Below are 18,292 nucleotides of genomic sequence, written 5' to 3'. Positions count from 1 at the left end.
ACCACCTTACTTTAATGTTACTCATTGGGCCTTAGCTCACCCCATTCCCCTATATGTACATAGGTATTCAGCAAGAGGTTCCAGCTTGGAGTTTTGCTTGCGTTATCCCTTTGTGAAACTTTTGGAGATGTCACTTTGATCCGAGGCTTTTGTTTGCCTACTATTGGAAAGTTTGAGAAGTCAAGAATTGAGAACTTGTGAATGAGAATGTTTGCCTAATGTAAATAAAGTTACGTGTGTGTAATAATATGTATTTGTCATTTCTATATCATTTATGCACTGCTCATTGGACATGTTTATTTTCTGACAGCTTCCGCTTTATGCCCCATTATAATTAAATATTTTTGTGAATTGTCAGGAAGGTCGTACATAATATATGATTACTGGCTGGTCACCATTCTAACCTCTAAGGGCAGGTTGGGGTCATGATAGTTTTGGTTTGTTTTTAGTATCTTAGAGAGTCCTTTTTTCTCTTTTCTGTTAGTGTTTTTATGTGTGTCTTGATTTCATTGTATTTTTGCATTTATAGAGTTGTTTTCCGTTTGTTGTTTGTTTTGTTGACTTATCATCTTATTCAAAAGCCTGTGAAATGTGAACCCTTTCTTTTTTCAATAAAATCAAAATGCTTTCTATGTTCGTTTGAAGTGATGTGCTAATGAATGCATCACGTGCAAAACTGTTTAAACCCAATCAGTTTTTTCTTTACAAAAAGTTTTGAAAAAGAAGATAAGCAAGTGTTGTACAATGGTTCTCCTAACTGCTAAAGCAACAGAGAGAGAGAGAGAGAGAGAGAGTCCTCTGAAATCACTCTACACCTCTTCGGTGGTGCAGAAGAAGAGTCGGGATGTCAGGAGAAGGCTAGTCTCAGTTGCTTGCATCTCCATTCCCACCATCATCAGTCTTACCATCGTCAACCTTGTCATCGATTGGAGGAGTCTCCTCTCTTATAGGAGTAAGAGGATGTGATGGAGGAACTACTGGAGCCTACAATTACAGTTGTCAAAATTGGGGCATGTCATTTCACTTTCCAATATTATTTTTCATTCTAATCAAATGGGCTATGAATTTCTGAAGGTAAAAACCAAGTACGTAAAAGAAACAAAACTTTAACTCTTATTTTATTGAAAAAAAAGTTATAAAAATTGATAATTAGATCAGATCAGATTTTTTCATATCCGATCCATTTAATAATTAGATTAAACAAATTATCAGATCTTTTCTTTAACGAATTTAGATTTTTAGCGAAAATTCGGATCCGATTCAGATAAAATCAATCCTCTGACAAGTCTAATGCCAATAAGGGTTATCGAAGAAACCAAAGTCCAAGACCATATTCAAAGATCCTAATCTGTCATCATCTTGTATATTTATAAGCAAAATGAACAAGAATTTTGAAGAAAAAAAAGAAGACCATCAATCAAAACAACATTTACAAAAATGTTCTCAACAGCCCTCTCTAGTTTGTTACTTTAGACTTTCTCGAACAACTAATCTTGTCCCAACCTTCTATTGAATTTAGTATGTTCCTGTTAATCCAAGGAAAACACACAAAAAGAAAATACATTATAATTATAATCACATTGTCTATTTGAATTAGGTCCATAGTTTTTCCAAATATATACCTGACAAGTTTTCAGTCATTGATGATGTGCTTGAGTAACTTTTTGAGCTCTCACATCCTGATTGTATAAGCAGAGGGTCGCTCATCACCTCCTGCATATATAAACACTGTTATTATTATGTTAAACCTTCTATATCCCTAACTATCTATATTGTGAACCTCAATCTTAAGAGTTTGGCATGCATGGTTGTTTAGTTTTCTTTCCATTAAGGAAGTCCAAGGATCCAGGTTAAACGCCACTGCAGAATTATGTTGTCAGTTGTGAACCAACAATCAACTGATATGTCTCTAACACTACTGACATCAATGATTCTTTTGATAGGTTCTTTCCTTGTATTTTCAAAGAATTCTAAAAGATTTTTCACTTATGATTTTTAATAATGGAGAAAAATTCCATTAAAGTGCTAAATAAATGACAATATGATATATATATATAGGAAAGTATATATGGACAATGCTGCTTCATATATATGAGATTGTCTACTAAATTTCCAAATTCTAAATAATTATGAACTTTCTTTAGTTGCACTAACACTAACCTGTGCCATGGAAACATCGTTATGTTTGGGGGATAGGATTGCACTAGCAGTCCCACTAGCACCCAACAAGAAATGGCTCATCTGTTCTTCACCAAAGTCTCTTAATCTATCAAGCTCTGGCATAACAACCTTGCCAAGATCTGGTCTGTCTTTCCGCCTTAACTCTGCACATTGAACTGCTATCTTTGCAAAACATAGGACCTCTTTGATAGGCCAATCTGGGACAGTAGGGTCTAACATCTCAACAAATGTTCCATTCTCTATAGACCGTCCAACTTGGTGAGCCAAGCCCATAGCTGGCTTTGCTGTTATCAGTTGTAAAAGCATGACCCCTAGTGAATATACATCAGATTTAATACCAAGCATTCCAGTTTGTTGATACTCTGGATCAATGTAGCAAAAGGTTCCAGCAGTTGATGTCATTCGATACTGTGTTACATCGTCAGCTACAGAGGGAGGAACAAGCCTAGCTAATCCAACATCACTAATCTTACTAACGTAGTTGTGATCCAACAAAATATTGGCAGGTTTGAGGTCACGGTGCACCAATGGCTCTGGCTTGGTCTGGTGGAGAAATAGCATGCCTGTGGCAATCTCTGCTGCAATTCGAAACCTAAGTTGCCAAGACAAAGAAGGGGTGTTCCCCCGTCTGAAGATACGGTCTTCTAAACTACCATTAGCCATGTACTCATAGACTAGACAACCATATTCTGGACAAGCTCCTAGGAGTAGTACCATGTTGGGATGTCGCATGCAGCTTAGTACTTCAACCTACAATATTAATATTAATTTAATTTGACAAGGAAAAAGAAAGAACACATTAATTCTAAAGTAGAGCTTGTTGCTTGATTTTCCACTCATTAATTTAAGCCGTGTTTGGATTTCTATCATGAAAGTATCTGATCAATTTTATTTTGGAGTTCATTTTATGTATAAATTACTAAGTTTTGTTTTTCTTATCATCACCTCTTGTTGAAATTGCTCTCTCCCTTGAGCAGCGTCTGGACGTAAAACCTTTACTGCAACAGGTGTATGATCAAGATAACATTTAAAAACTGGGCCATAGCCTCCTTCCCCAATCTTGCGAGATTCATCAAAAAAATCTGTTGCTACTTCAATCTCCTCAATAGTGTATTTCCTATACCTAACATCATTTGGGACCAATCTATCAAATACATTCTTCTTATACTCTGCTTCCCCAATGATATTCATTTCAACATTTATTCTTCGTTGTGATTCCAATTCTGCAATCCTTTGAGCTGTTTCAGTTGTCTCCATGGCTGCCGTACACTTCGCTTTCTCCTTCTCTACAATTGCCAATGCAGCTTCCTCAGAAAGCCGAGCCTCTTCTAATCTTCGTTCTTCCTCAAGTCGCCAACGTTGGAGCTCCATTGCCTATGTTAGATTCTTATTTCATTAGCATTAACACTAGCAACTGTGATTTTTAAAATTTTAAAATGCATAAAAAATATACATGTATTTTTAGAAATTATCCAGTACTCTTGGGGTACCACTGTGATATGTACACATGGTACTCCTGATCAATAAAGGCACACAAAATAAGATAAATGAAGCCAACCTTTGTCTCTTACCCAACCAACAAGGTGGGTCAGATCGGCTTCACTCATCTTATTACTAGTGCTCTTGTTGATTTAGGAGTACCACATCAACGCGCTTTGTTAGTAATTTGGAAATACTGAATGATTACTTGTGGGTTGTTTTAGTGGCTACCTTTTGTTTTGCACAAAGTGCTTCTTTGCAAGCTGTACTATACATCTCCATTGTTTGTTTAAGCTCTAACTTTAGTCGCCTCATTTCAGCTTCCACCTCATCCTGCATGTTTTTAGTAAGATGAGAGGCAATCATAAGAATAATTTATAGTGGGAAGGAGGGGGACTATTTTGGGAGAAGAATATTGATGCGTTAAGTTGATCCTTGGTTAAACATACCCATCATATTACTACTATGTTCCGTTTTTAAGTTCTTGTGAAAATTTCAAAAGTAAAATGGTGTTTATATTATTACTTACTCAATTAGAAACCCCTCAAGATCATGCATAATAATGTTTGTTTTATGTAATTTATGTATCTTAATTAAGTATGGGTATTGTTGATATCATTGTCAAATGAGGTCTGTGAGTGCCAATGCAACAACCAGTAAGGTAGGTAGTATTAAGTTATATGTAAGGTAAAATAGATTTAGTAAAGTATATATACACATAATCCAAAAATTGATGCTCAAACTTGAAATATTGCATATGAAACAAACAAGATTGGATTGGCGTACATAGTAGTAGTGTAGTACTATACTTAGTATATATGAATAAAAAGAATATTTAATTGTGAGTTGTAGATATTAAGAGTAGTTAGAAGATTTTTACCATGCTTTGTGATGAACATGATGTTCTATTACTCTCTAACTCTATTGAGGATGATGAAAATTCAAGCGGAGAGCAGGTAGATTCAAAACCCCCCTGCAACAGCTTAGATGAGGCTGCTCCTAGTGACCCAAAGCTGCTATGTTCTGAGCTTGTTGAATTTTGATAGGCTCCTTGTCCCGATTCCATGTAAATAGACATGCGATCAGTAGTACTGCTTGTGCTTGGTCTATCAGAAGAGCTTACAAATGATATGTCAGTATCGGATTCTAATAGCTCGCCGCCCAACTTTCCATGGAATAAGTCTTCTCCTCTATCAAATGGTAACCTATTTTCCCACATTAATAAAATAATAACAATGGTGAATGATGGATTAAAATTTGATTTGAATATCTTATCATTATCATCTTTGTCTTCAGTTCCATCAGCAGGTGACAATTAATTAGCTAAAAGTTCAATTTGAATAACCAACAAAGCCACAATTTGAATTTTTTTTTTGTTTTGTTTTGTGAATTTTAATTTATTTTAAGCATGTTACTTGTAGGTAAACAATTTTTTTAGTACATTTTAGTTAATATAAATCTGTACTACTATATAAACTGGTCAAGTCACTTGTATGAACACTCCTTGTCACGATTCTTTTTTTTTTTTGGTAATTAAGTCATAGATTAAAGACGGAAAATGTACAGATTTACAAGGGAAGTACCCCAGGCACCTAACAAACTAAACAAGCAAGACCAAACAAACAAACCAAAATAGAAAACTTGAACCTTAGCAGCAAGAATGGATGAAGCCCTCAAGCCTGTTCAAGCATTCCATGATTATTTTGATCCACATATATTACACTTGTATAATTGCTTCAATTTTAAATTCCAATTATCAAATTTTGATAACTACTTCAATTTCTTCCTCCATCTACATTTTTTTATCTTTTTTCAATGAATGAAATGTCTACCACCTACATTCAATTTGTAGACTTTCATGTCACACTTGTGCACACCTTCACACACACACACACACACACACACACACACACACACACACATGATTATATGTGTGTTTATTTCAATTTCATTCTAGTTTTCATATTAAAACTAACTAAAATTTTCACTTGTATTTCACTTATCATCGGAATCAAATGACAAATACTTACCCAAAAAAGGAATCAATGAAAAATATTCACCACCCAACCCCAAAAATACATATAAAAATAAAAATAAATTAAATTAAACTATGTAAGTAATTGTGACTCACTTGACAGATTCGTAGTCTTCTTGCAAGTTGCGAGGTCTACGTGGTGTCCTTTCTCCTATTGACACAAGTTGAACATCAATTAATTATATCTTTTCTTTTGTTGTTAGCGATTGTTGTCATATCATATTTAATAAAAATATAAACAACATTACATTGAATAGCATAATTTGCATTTGGGAAGTTTACAAACCTTTCATACTACAACTATGCCTGGAGCTGCAGCTTGAGCGTGAATCAACGAAAGATGTAGTAGTAGAACTAGCATTAGAAGTAACATTTTTGTGTGTTTGGAATATTTGGTTGTGAAGAGGAGAAGTGAACGGGGCTGAGCGGCAAGCATTTCGCACAGAAGAGATCTTTCCTTTAGAGATGACATAAACAGTACAGAAATCTGGTGCCCCTTTTGATACATTGCTTGGAATGTCTGAAATCTTGAATCTTCTGTGATAGAAAGTTTATCATCACATGTATTCATATGATATTCATGCCATGATTTACTACTCAAGTTATGTATGTTATAGAATGGGTTGTGCTATTCTAGCCCAAAAATTAAACTCACTTTTCAAACCCATTGATGTGACAATCTATTAGAATGTTGAGGCAACTCTCTTTCTCTCACTACAAGAAAATACACCTTTGGCGACTAAATTTTTAGTCGCCAAAGGTCCGATTTTCACTTTTCCCGACAAAAAATTTTAGTCGCCACTGTTGTCGCGAAATCATGGTCGCCCATTCCTTTGGCGACTAAAAACCTGTTAGTCGCCAATTCACAGGTCTTCAGCGACGAAACAAATTGTCGCCAAATGCAATTTCATTTTTTGAAATTATACATTTAGCGACTAAATTTTTAGTCGCCAATAGTGATTTTTTTTTATTTATTATTTAAACATTTCCCGACTAAGCTTTTCATCACCAAAAGGTATACCTTTCGGCGACCAACTCCTTTAGTCGCCAAAACCATATTTCACAAAAAAAAAAAATTGCCTCTGTTGGATGTCCCAAGGTTCGAACCTCTGTTCCCAACACTTGCACCCCACTATGCCTTTAGCAACACTTGCTCCCCCCACTACGCCACTCCCAAATCACATGAATGTTATTGCAACAAATATTATTTATATACTATATTCACTGGTATTAATACAAAATTGTATATATGAAAATAATTTTTTTTATTTAATAATATTTTATGTAAAAAATAAAATATTTACAAAAAAAATAGGGTAAGCACTTTTGGCGACTAAATCTGAATTTTAGTCGCCAATACTCCATTTTTTGGCTACTAATTTCTTTTCTGTCGCTAAAACAGTTACAACCCGCCTAAGGCTAGCACATTTGGCGACTAAACTCAATTTTGGTCGCCAAAACCTCTACTTTGGGCGACTAAAATTCATTTTAGTCGGCAATTCTTGACCTTTAGCTACTATTTTTTTTTTTTTGTAGCCAAAAAACGTCACTTTCAGTGACTAAATTGTTTTTAGTAGGCAAAACTGCTATAATCAGCGACTAAACCTGTTTTTTGTCACCAAAACCATAACTTTTCGCTACTAAAGTATTTTAGTCGCCAAAAACCGTGACTTTTGGCTACGAAACAAACTTTAGTCGCTAAAAACCCTATATTCGGCGACTAAACTTCATTTTAGTCGCTAAAACCCTGCTTTTCGGCGACTAAACTCTTTTAGTCGCTAAAACCCTGCTTTTCGGCGACTAATTCAATTTTAGTCGCCATTTCATGCACTTTCAGCGACGAATTTTTTTTTTTTAGTCGCCATTTGTGTTTTTTGTTGTAGTGTCTGTTTATCATATCTTCTCTAATTATCAACTAATCATCTCATTTACACATCATTGATTCTAGATAGTGGGTCTAGAAAGTGGGCTTGTATTTCATTTTCTATATAGAATAGATTCATGAATGTTTCATAGCCTCCTTTTTTCTCTCCCTCTCCCTCTCCCTCTCCCTGCATGGGAATGTGCAACAAATTTGCTTCTTATTTGCCCCATTTGTGTTGGTTAGATTCTACATGAACATGTTTTATATATCATCGAATCCAATTCAAATTAGTATTAGTTTTACAAGGAATCATTAATTTTATTCCTTGTAAGGAATTGTGTGTTCTCTTTACCTATTGAATTAATTGTTGAAATCAAGCATACATTCTCATCTTAGCTGAGGAAATTAAAGAAAATAAATGTTTGTACATCTCAATTTATATTATGAAAATATATGGGTCAAACTTTAAATAATCTCTATAACAGAAAGAAAAAAAAAAAGAAAAAAAAAAAAAAACTAGTAATATTATGACCTTCTGAGAAAAAGAAAAAGAGGTTTTAAAAGGATGTGTCCACACTGTAACATTGATATTTTAGTGCATCTCAAATGGGATGGAAACATTTGCCCATTGAAATCAGAAAAGTAAATTCTTTTATAGTTGATTGAGCTTCATGACAAAATGCATTTATTGACGATGAATATTCAACTATGTTGACTTTCGTTATCTTATTTGGAGTTCATTTTCATTTTGTTTGTTGGAAACATTCTTTTGTTTACTAGAGCTAGGGTGTTTTTTTTGAAAAATGATTTGGAGCCCTAAAAAAGTCCCCCCCTAATCCCCCTAATTCCCAAAACGACGTCGTTTTGGAGAACCTTTTTTTTTTTTTTTTTTTTGCCTTGGTTTGAAAATTTGGGGGATTGAGGGGGGGGGGGATTTCGGGGGACATAGCACGACCCATTTTTTTTTTTAAGGTTGGTCCTTACTAACTCTGGAAACTTTTTTTATTATTATGATTTTGATCCTTGCATATGATTTATTCTTGTGCCAAATTGGTTGTGATATATTTTTTAGTCGTGAGTGTTGTAGTTTGGGATCTCATGTGTGTAGATTTTTAATTACATCAATACATATATATATTGTTGACCAAAAAAAAAAAAAAAAAACAAAACTTCCTATTGAAATATTTGAGTTCATGTTGTATATATGTTCTCTGATGTAGCATAACACAAGTGTTGGTAATTAATGAATGAGGACAAGCAATTGATTATTAGAAAGAAAGAACGGAGGACACATTTGTCTCACCTGATAAAGCCATGTCTTGATGAGGCACCAAGAACCAAGTTCTCGATGGCAGTATAAGTAACATACTCTAATAATGCTTTCACTATATCTGTATCTTCAAGTATGACATCAAGACACTGTATCTGTTACATAAAGTCGAATTAATAAACTGCTGTAATTAATTTAACCAGAAAATAAATGTTAATGTAAATGTTTTGTTATGAACTTAGCCTCAAGGGAGGAATTATAGGATGCCTCCTAATTTATATTTTTCACATGAAAAATTGTATTTAGAATGTTTTGAGATAACTCCACAAATATTTTGGATTTTCCATTTAGTTCTCTCTCTCTCTCTCTCTCTCTCTCTCTCTCTTGATTCTCTAATATATAAAAATAGATATATTTTCCATGCAAGGTGCCCGTCTACCGAAGGAACTACTTTTGTTTAATTAAGAATAGAAAATTGAGATTTTTAAAGCCCTTTAATCAAAATTCACAGAAATAGAACCAATAATGTGATGTTCCGAATCCTTTTAAAGCAAATCGAGTGTACTAATCGGTAAATTCTATCTCTTGTGTTGTCTTCGTCAATGTTTTAAAAATCGGACCGGTGAATGAACCGGAAAAATGATCGGGTGGACGGGTCACCGGTTCAACCGTCGGGTTGAACCGGAATCGAACCGTGACGTCATAAATATATTAAAATTATATTTAAATAAAAATATAAGTAATAAAATTATAAATTAAAAATTTTAATAATCTTAAATATTTCTCTTAATACTTTTTTTATTAAAAAATATAAAAATATATTTAAAAATATTATTAATTTTCATTTTGGAAGAAGAAATCAAATATTTAATATTTCTTCCATATGATTTTAATTCAAACACTTTGATTGAAAGAAGAGCAAAATTTTTGGAGAGATATCAAATTTTAAGTTTCCCTCCAATGAATTTGATTGAATCCTACATAGATTTTTTGAGTTTTTTTGGTAGAATTTTTTTCTTATAAATAGATGGAAGCTTTCACAATAATTTCAAGCTCTCAATGGGATTCCTCACAAGAGGAGACCCTTAAAAGAGAGTTTCCAATTAAATTTTTATTATATATATAATATAATATAATATATATATATATATATATATAATAAGAAAGAAAGAAAGAAAATAAAAAAACAGGAAAAAAAAAAGGGCCGGACCGGTTCGATCAACCCGTGACCGGGTCGACCACTTCACCGGTTTAACTGGTGGGTTCACCGGTTTTCAAAAAATAGCCCAGTTTTTTCAATTGGCCGGTTTAAGAGGGTTGACCGGACCCGAACGCCATCCGGTCACCGGTTGAACCGGCCGGTCCGGTCCGATTTTTAAAACCATGGTCTTCGTCATCGTTGAACCTTTTCAGTTTTGTGTGGTTATCCATTCTTCCTTGTTGTTGTTCTAGTAGGTATATTTTTGTGAGTTCCAAGATGTCTTGTTATACTTTTGGGTGTTGGAGTGAAACAGGGGTGGTGGGTTATGTTTTGAGGATGCTTTGTCTCACTTCAAGTTGAGACCGCTCGAGCGGTCTTTTTTGTTGCTCGAGTGGTGAAATGGATCTTCCAGTTCTTGTTTTGCAGTCTGAACTTCTGGGAGCAAGTGTTCTTTGCTCGAGCGAAGCTTCCATAGCTCGAGCGGTCTTTTATAAAGGAGAAGTAGAGATTCTAGGAGTTGGTATTCTTCGTTCGAGCTCAAGTTTGGTCGCTTGAGCGGTATCTCTAATTTGAATTCTTCGCTCGAGCACGGGTTTGATCGTTCAAGTGGTTTGTTTGCAGTCTGTTCTGAAATTGCGTCAAATCACTTTAAAAGTTGACCCATACACACTTTTTCATCACTTTTCACTTCACACTCTCTCTCTACATTAACCCTCACTCTCTTTTCTCTCATCTCCCTCTAGAAAACCCCCCACCCACTCCAATTACTCCTTTATCTCTCATTATCTATTGAGAACTTGACCTTAGTGTCTTCCTTAAATTTGGAGAGCTCATCAAGGGCTATGTTTTGTACAAAGGAGATCGGATTTTAACACCATTGGTTTTGGAGCTTTTCATTTTTTCTTTCCAAGGGCTTGAGGTAGGAATTTTCTTTGAGTTATATATATGATTTTTAGTATATCTTGTTTATTTCACTAAAATTTCTACTTTGGGTTTGGGGTTTTGAGATGTTGAACCTAGAGAATGTTAGAGAAATGATCTTTTTCTCATGATTCAGTCCAAGATAAATTATTTTGTGAACTATGAACCATTTGGGGATGCATACTCGTAATCATTTTGAAAACGAAGAAAAACCCCTCTTTTGATCAAACTCTAGGTTTTGGGGTAATTTGGGGAAATTGAAATGGGTGTAATATTCATGAAATTGATGTTAAATCTCTTGAGAAATCGAAGAAATCTTCCTTAGGTGGTTATGTTGTTGAAGCACACATGAAAGGAATAAGAATTTTGGTTGAACAATTATGGTAATATGTGATGTATAAGTTTGAATTTTGGAAAAAATGAAAATGGATGTTGATTGTGAATATGAGGAAATACCATATGGCACATGGATTCGTACCTTACTATGATTTTCAGAGAACTATTGAATCATGGAAACTTTATTTGAACAAATGTGAAAATTATGGAGATATTGTACAAAGAAGAAATTTATATGTAATTATTTCTCATTTCATTCATTTGCATTATCTTGAATGTTATTCATTCATGATGTCGACTCGGAAATTAATTCATTGTTTTGAAAAAACAACTGTTGTTATTGAAATGTTTTGGGATAAATACGTTTGATAAGTCCAGTTAGGGGGTGTTACTGCTATTGTTAAATTGGCCTAAGTGTTCAGGGTGAAAGACTGATAACATGCGCGGAGGAGATACCACGTGCCTTCCGGTTAGGAGCTGGTAAAGTGGGGGAAATGGTAGTGCTTGTTATGCCTACTTGGAAACACCAGTCTAGAGATTACCTGAGTCATATTTACCACCCTATTGTCTAAATTTGGTTTTTATGAAGAAAATGAAGTTGAATAACATATTGCTTGAACTTCAAAGGAAATGAAGAATTTTGACATTTGAACATGGCATGGCATTGTATTCATATAAATGAGATTGCTTAAAATATATATACTTTTTTAAGATATCTCTACTGGGCCTTGTGCACACCCCTACTGGATTTGTGCACGAAAGGATGCAGTGATCCCGCCTAGTTGAAGGTGTGGAGTGTATTGAGGGCAAGAGGTTCTCTCTTTTTGTATGATTTTGTTGCAAGACCAGGGTTTAATATGTTTGGGTTTGACAACCTTTTTGTGTGACCAGCTTAAGCCTTAGAACTTGTAGCATCAGGGCATCTACTTTGTTATTCATTCCTTTCCCTTTTATATAGTTACACATGCTACGGATTCATCTTTTAGGAGGGTGAATATGTATTGGTTGATCAAGGTAAGATTGTGAGTTGGGTATATATATTTATCTTATCTAATTTATTGTTTAAAATCTTGGGGGCGTTACAAATAAGGTTGACTTACAAAATTCCATTAGAAATAACTTCTCGCGAAGTCGTGCAGTACTTTAATGGCATTCACTTATTCTCTATGCTCATATATGATAACGAATTTCCATTACTGACCTATTAACTTACGAAATTTACATACCCTAGCCTATAAAATATATATTCCGGAACAATATTAGTGATTTTTTATGGAACTTTTTTTCTTTTTTAGTGTTATAATAAAAAAAAAATTCTAAATTTTTGTAAAATTATGTAGGCTAATGATAATATTATCCATAGAAATCTATTTGGTACTACTAAAATGTAACCACCAAATGTATTTTTTTTTTATTTCAAAGGACTTTAAAAAAACATTCACCAAACATCCATCTTTTTTTCAAAGTCCTTCTCTAATAGACATTATAGAGGGCTTCTGGTTGAAGGACATCCTTTTATAGGAAACTATGCCAAACATGTAATTATCTAGCATTTTGAGAATTTGATGATGGTAGTGTGTCCACCCAATAAGAAAGAACTATATAATTACATACCCCCAAAATATAGGCATATATGAAAACAGCAATGCTAGGCATCATGAAAAACCTTTCATGAAAATAATCATGAAAGTTTTGTGACCCTTGAATTATACTTAGAATAAAGCACCATACACTAATCAAGGTAATCGAAAGATCATAAATATTTCATGATCATTTTCATGAAAAAATTTTCATGATTCCTAACTTTTCTCATATGAAAAACTACATAACACTTGGTTGAGCACATAACCACGTGGTTCTCGAAAGACTAAATAATTTCTACTAGCTTGAAGAAGAAACAAGATAGCGTGCACACACACACACATATAGAGAGACACATATAGAGAGAGAACATACATCTTTGCGGGTACAAAAGCAATGGAAGGTAAGGAACAAGTCCTTGGTTTGCTTCTCAAGTTGCTGCCTGTGTGCAGATCCAACCACGCTGTTCACATCACAAACGGAAGAATGGCTCGCAGCTGCAAAATATGTATTTGCACCATCCAAATAAATAAATAAAAATAAAAATAAAAATAATTACAATTGTTAGCTACACTATGCTTGTTTTCATTTTTTAAAAAACAGTTTTCAGAAAATTCTACTTTCTTATTTTTTGTATTTTTTTTATTAATTTTTTTTAATATTTTAAGTAATTTTTTTACTTTTTAGACACACCTAACATAAATATACCTAAAAAGTAAAAAATTTGTAAAAAAAAATCTTTTAAAAATTCACTAAATATCAAAAATACAAAAAAATACAAGAATTCAGTACATTTTTTATATTTTTATGTATTTATTAATTTTTTAAAATATTTTTTCACAAATTTTTTACTTTTTAGATACCTCTAAGTAAGGTGTATCAAAAAAAGTAAAAAAAATGTTTAAAATTTTAAAAATATTTACTAAAAACAAAAAAACACGAAAACCAAAAAATTCAAATTTCAAAAAACTTAATTCAAATAACTCAAACAATCCAGAGAGGACCACAATATAGTGGATTCTAATTGATTTCAAACTCCCTTACTTGGCTTTCATGTGTCATCTAATCCTAATTAAAGATACTTTATATTTCAAATTGTTCAATTTTGATTTAATTAGATTAATCAAATAATGTCTTGTCCAACTCAAATATTCAAATCAATTTAAAAAATTTTCCAAATCTGGTATGTCTAGTTTAAGTGACATTGCAAGGAAGTATGCATGAGGATTTTGTTTCTTCTTCTTTTTTTTTTTTGATCGGCAAAAAAATCTTTATTGATTACAACATATAAAGTATGGAATAGAACATCAATAAAGAGGAGCTTGGAGCATTGGCGAGGAACCAACCAAAAAAGATCAAGAGGAGAAAGAGATGGAAAAAAAAACAGCAGAAAAACAAAACTAGTAACATACACCTAGTTACTCCACACAGCACAACCCTCAGGTGGATTAGCCCCCAGCAGAATCAATTAACTCCGAAATTCTGAAACAACCTCCTCTTCTTTTATCAGGTGGTTTTGCGTATCTAATTTTATATTCAACAAAACGTAACGAACTTTCTATTTTTCATAATAAAAGCCACAAGTTGACCTTCAATACAACCCTTTTAGCAGAAAAAATATTAGGTGTTCCTGAAGCAATACTCCATATTATTTAATAGTTTATGCTTTTTATGTTATATTTGTAAAATTAAATCTTCCCATAAGTATAACTAATTATTTTTGCGAGTCCCATTAGCATATTTTTAAGTATACCATCTATGGTGATTTGGTAGATAGAACAATATTTCTCACTTTTGAGGTGGGTTCATATGAGCATGAGTTTTGGTTAGACCTATTTCACCAATTTTAAGAAGGTAACAAGTTGATAAGTCTTAAATGATTTTACACTAAATAAGTGATAGAGATAAATATTATATGCTGATTTACTCCAAAATTTTTTTTGTTATGTGTTCTATTGTATAAATCAACACATATAGCAAATCAGATGAGGCTGTAAATACGCGAGTAGCAGTAGTAGGAGAGTGTTTTACTCTTCGAATCTCTCTCAATGCGTTCTTTTTTCCTTGTACCTTTAAATTTCATATTTTTAATGAAATTTTTTCTTTGCCAATCAAAAAAAAAAAAATAAAAAGATGACAACTAAATATTTTCACTCTCTCATATATCATTTTCTCTTCTTTTGATATCCTCTCTCTTCTTTTATCATTTTCTCTTCTTTTGATATCCTCTCTCTTCTTTTTCTCTTTATGGAACAATCTTAGAGCTTGAGGTATCCACATAGAGCACTCTAGTAGCCCCTGCGAGAGGGGTTTGCAAAAATCATGTAGAAAAAGGAGCTTGTAAAGCAAGCTTTCGATCCTATGTATGGTTCTTAATCTACATCAGGTGTTCTTAGATATCCCTTATATTTTCTAGCAATGGTAACAGAGTCTATGAATGATTGTTTTGGCGATTTACATGTAATAAAATTTATTAGTATTGAAAGTATTTTTCATAAGCTTAAAAGAGTAAATGAGTTTTAAGTTACAACCTATTTTGCAAGTATGTGTCTTTGTATACTACGATTGATGTTTGGATGATATTTAGTATAGTATGATTTGCGTACATATTTGTTTTATGATATTTTGGTTTCTGAGTCTTCTTGGAATACATTGAACACTACGTCAATTAGCTAGGTATAGAGAGGATTTTAAAAGAAAATGATATTGGAAGTAAATGAACCCAGTAAATGGTTGACGTGTTGGCATGAATTTAATAATGAGAAAGAGAAATTTCATTGAAGTTAAGACAGTTTAATTTTGAGTTTTTACGTTATTACTATTAAAGTTCAAGGGTGTGTGATGACACCAACATGCATATCATTATTGCATTTGTCTTATTATGTGAAATTTGAATGCTTAAAAGTGTGTTATGTGCTTAATTTGAATATATCTATTTGAATTATGGAATATCTGTTAGAATACTTGTTTCGAATCGGAAATTAAAGGCCTTAATGAATTCAGAAACTAAAATTGATAAGTTTAATAGGTTAATTCGAATATTTAGAACCTTTTGAGAATTTAATTAAAATTTTGATTCAGATTAAAATTAATTAGAATAAAGTTAGGTTAATTAACCCTAAGTATACCTAATTAGTCTAAACTAATCCTATGTATATAAGACTAAGCAATGAAGGGGAGCCCATTTTCTATACAACTTTTGTTTTGGAATTTTTGAGAGGAAGAGAGGAAACCTAATCCTAGTGAGAGAGTAGGCTCAAGCTTGTAGTTTGTGAGGGATTTGTAGAACTCAAAGATTTGTGCTAGAAATCTTGAATTCAAACTTTAGGTATGTATTTGATCCTTAATTCTTGTAGACAAATCACCTAGAAGTTGAGTTCATGAAAGAATTAAGATGATATAAAAGGAATTTGAAGGAATTAACTTAAGAAAATGAAAAATTGGCTTAGAATGGGCATGCATTCATAATTCCATCATGTTTTACTATTTTGAGCATGAATTCTATCATCTTTGTTGGATTGGAAGTTAATATGCATCTATATTTTTGATTTTGAGAAGTTTGAATGTTTGAGTTCGTGAATTTAAAGGACCAAGTTCATATTTTGAGAATTTTGAACAAAAGAGTTTGGAACTCCTTATGCATGGAGGTTTTGATTTTAATTTTGACAAATTCATGAAGTTTTGAGTTGTTGACTTCAACTTGGTTATATATTGTAGTGACCCTCATTCCTCACCTTAGCCTCGGGCATGAGCATTTGTATAATCTTGTTTTGCTAAGTTGCAGTAGTGAATTTTCTTGACTTGTCTTAACTAGAATGAGATTTTTATCTTGGTTTGTACTTATGTGAAATTTACTTGTTGAGTCTTGTTCTTTTTGGTGAGTCTAGCCGAGGTCACCTTAAAGCCAGAACCACCTTGAAACCACTTTGGTTGACCTCTACCTTCGTCCTGACATATTGGCCGAGATGTCATTTTCTAGGCCGAGGTGTATCATCAAGGCCGAGAGGTGTACCATCTGGGTCGAGATGTTATCCTTGAACCCAAGTGATCTTGTTCCGGATTGGTGCGACCTAGACCGAGGTGTGGCACATCTAGGCCGAGGTGTGGCACAGCTAGGCCAAGTGTCGTCCGTCCTAGCCGGGATCATTGATACCTCACCTACCGGAGCCGATGTTTTCACCCGATGTCAGTACCTTGTCAGAATGCCATGCCACTTTACTTGTTAAACACCCTTTCGCCATACTCTATCTGGCCTGTCAGCTACCTTTTCGGCGAGAACCAACCAGTCGCTGCCATGTGTCCGAGCTGAGTGTTAAATCAGCCGGCAGTGAGTAGAACCTATCATTTTGTATCATATCTTTGCCTTGAGAGAGAGAAGCTCTAGAAGGAGTTTTAGAGTGAAGGAGTGGATCTTCGAGCTTGATTCTTAGAGATCTAACCGTTAGATTCGTATATTAAGGTTAGATTCTTGACCTACTCTTGTAGTTCTTGTTAATCATCTAGCTGCATTGCATGATCGAACCTGATTTGCAAGCCATGCATTGATTGAAAGTTTGGTTTTAGAAAGAGAAAGTGGTGTTCATGTGTTCTTGAATAAAAGCCTTGTTTGATCCGAAAGTTTGCATTAAGATTCATACTTTTGTGTTTGTTTTCATAAGATCTTCGAGTATGGGTACCTAGGTCCACGTTTTTGAATTCATAGCATGAAATCTTAGACTTTGTAATAGTAAATTATGATCTTAGCATTCATCTTCCTCATGTTCATGTTCTTCATGTTCGTCATGTTCTTCAAGAGAGGGAAACCCAGATTTTCCCGACTTCATTTCCTTGAATATGGCCATCGAGGCAACACCTCGGTGAGGAGGTGTGGGACCTCGGCCTAGACCTGGTAGTCGCCCAGCATGTTTTCCCGAGATGAGAAACAGTGCCTTGTTTTGACTTAGCTTGGTTTTGAAAGATGCCGAGAACGTTTGCATCCATGAAAAGCTTGTTTGAAAGTGCATTCAATAGACCTTGCCATGTGTTTGTAGGACTTAGACTCTCGCTTGACCCCGACGTTGAAGAACTAGGTGAGTTGTATTTTTAATAAAGTTATGTTATAATGTTTTGATAAAACTTGCCTTATTTTGATAAAAGTATTTGTTAAGCATGAATGATATCTCTATTTTATGTACCAAGTTTAAACTCTGTTTTGGATGGAAATGTATCAAGTAAGCCTTGTTTTGTAGCACAATCTTGAAAGTCCGTACGTGCTAGGGGACTATAAGCATTTGTAGCACAATCTTGAAAGTCCGTACGTGCTAGGGGACTATAAGCATTTGTAGCACATTCTAGAAAGTCCGTACATGCTAGGGGACTATAAGCATTTGTAGCACAATCTTGGAAGTCCGTACGTGCTAGGGGACTATAAGCGTTTGTACCACA

General features: G+C 33.8%; 1 protein-coding gene across 1 annotated transcript in view; it reads right to left on the bottom strand.

Moving 5' to 3' along the window:
• Window positions 1–864: 864 nt before the first annotated feature.
• Window positions 865–18,292, bottom strand: part of LOC114303428 (U-box domain-containing protein 35) — a 34,462-nt gene continuing 17,034 nt past the window's right edge. Inside the window, exons 2-12 of the mRNA XM_082923417.1 lie at window positions 13,244–13,365; window positions 8,863–8,984; window positions 5,982–6,232; window positions 5,792–5,846; window positions 4,541–4,865; window positions 3,892–3,993; window positions 3,127–3,555; window positions 2,161–2,931; window positions 1,628–1,713; window positions 1,469–1,526; window positions 865–984 (exon numbers count right to left, since the gene is read on the bottom strand). Coding sequence (XP_082779543.1) covers window positions 865–984; window positions 1,469–1,526; window positions 1,628–1,713; window positions 2,161–2,931; window positions 3,127–3,555; window positions 3,892–3,993; window positions 4,541–4,865; window positions 5,792–5,846; window positions 5,982–6,232; window positions 8,863–8,984; window positions 13,244–13,365 — 2,441 coding nt within the window. The remainder of the gene's footprint in view (window positions 985–1,468; window positions 1,527–1,627; window positions 1,714–2,160; window positions 2,932–3,126; window positions 3,556–3,891; window positions 3,994–4,540; window positions 4,866–5,791; window positions 5,847–5,981; window positions 6,233–8,862; window positions 8,985–13,243; window positions 13,366–18,292) is intronic.

Source organism: Camellia sinensis, chromosome 4 (assembly GCF_055761805.1).
Source record: "Camellia sinensis isolate YWXY chromosome 4, ASM5576180v1, whole genome shotgun sequence".
In the NCBI taxonomy this organism is placed as follows: domain Eukaryota; kingdom Viridiplantae; phylum Streptophyta; class Magnoliopsida; order Ericales; family Theaceae; genus Camellia; species Camellia sinensis.
Note: the sequence above shows the minus strand (reverse complement) of the source record. Positions and strands in the feature narration are given on the sequence as shown.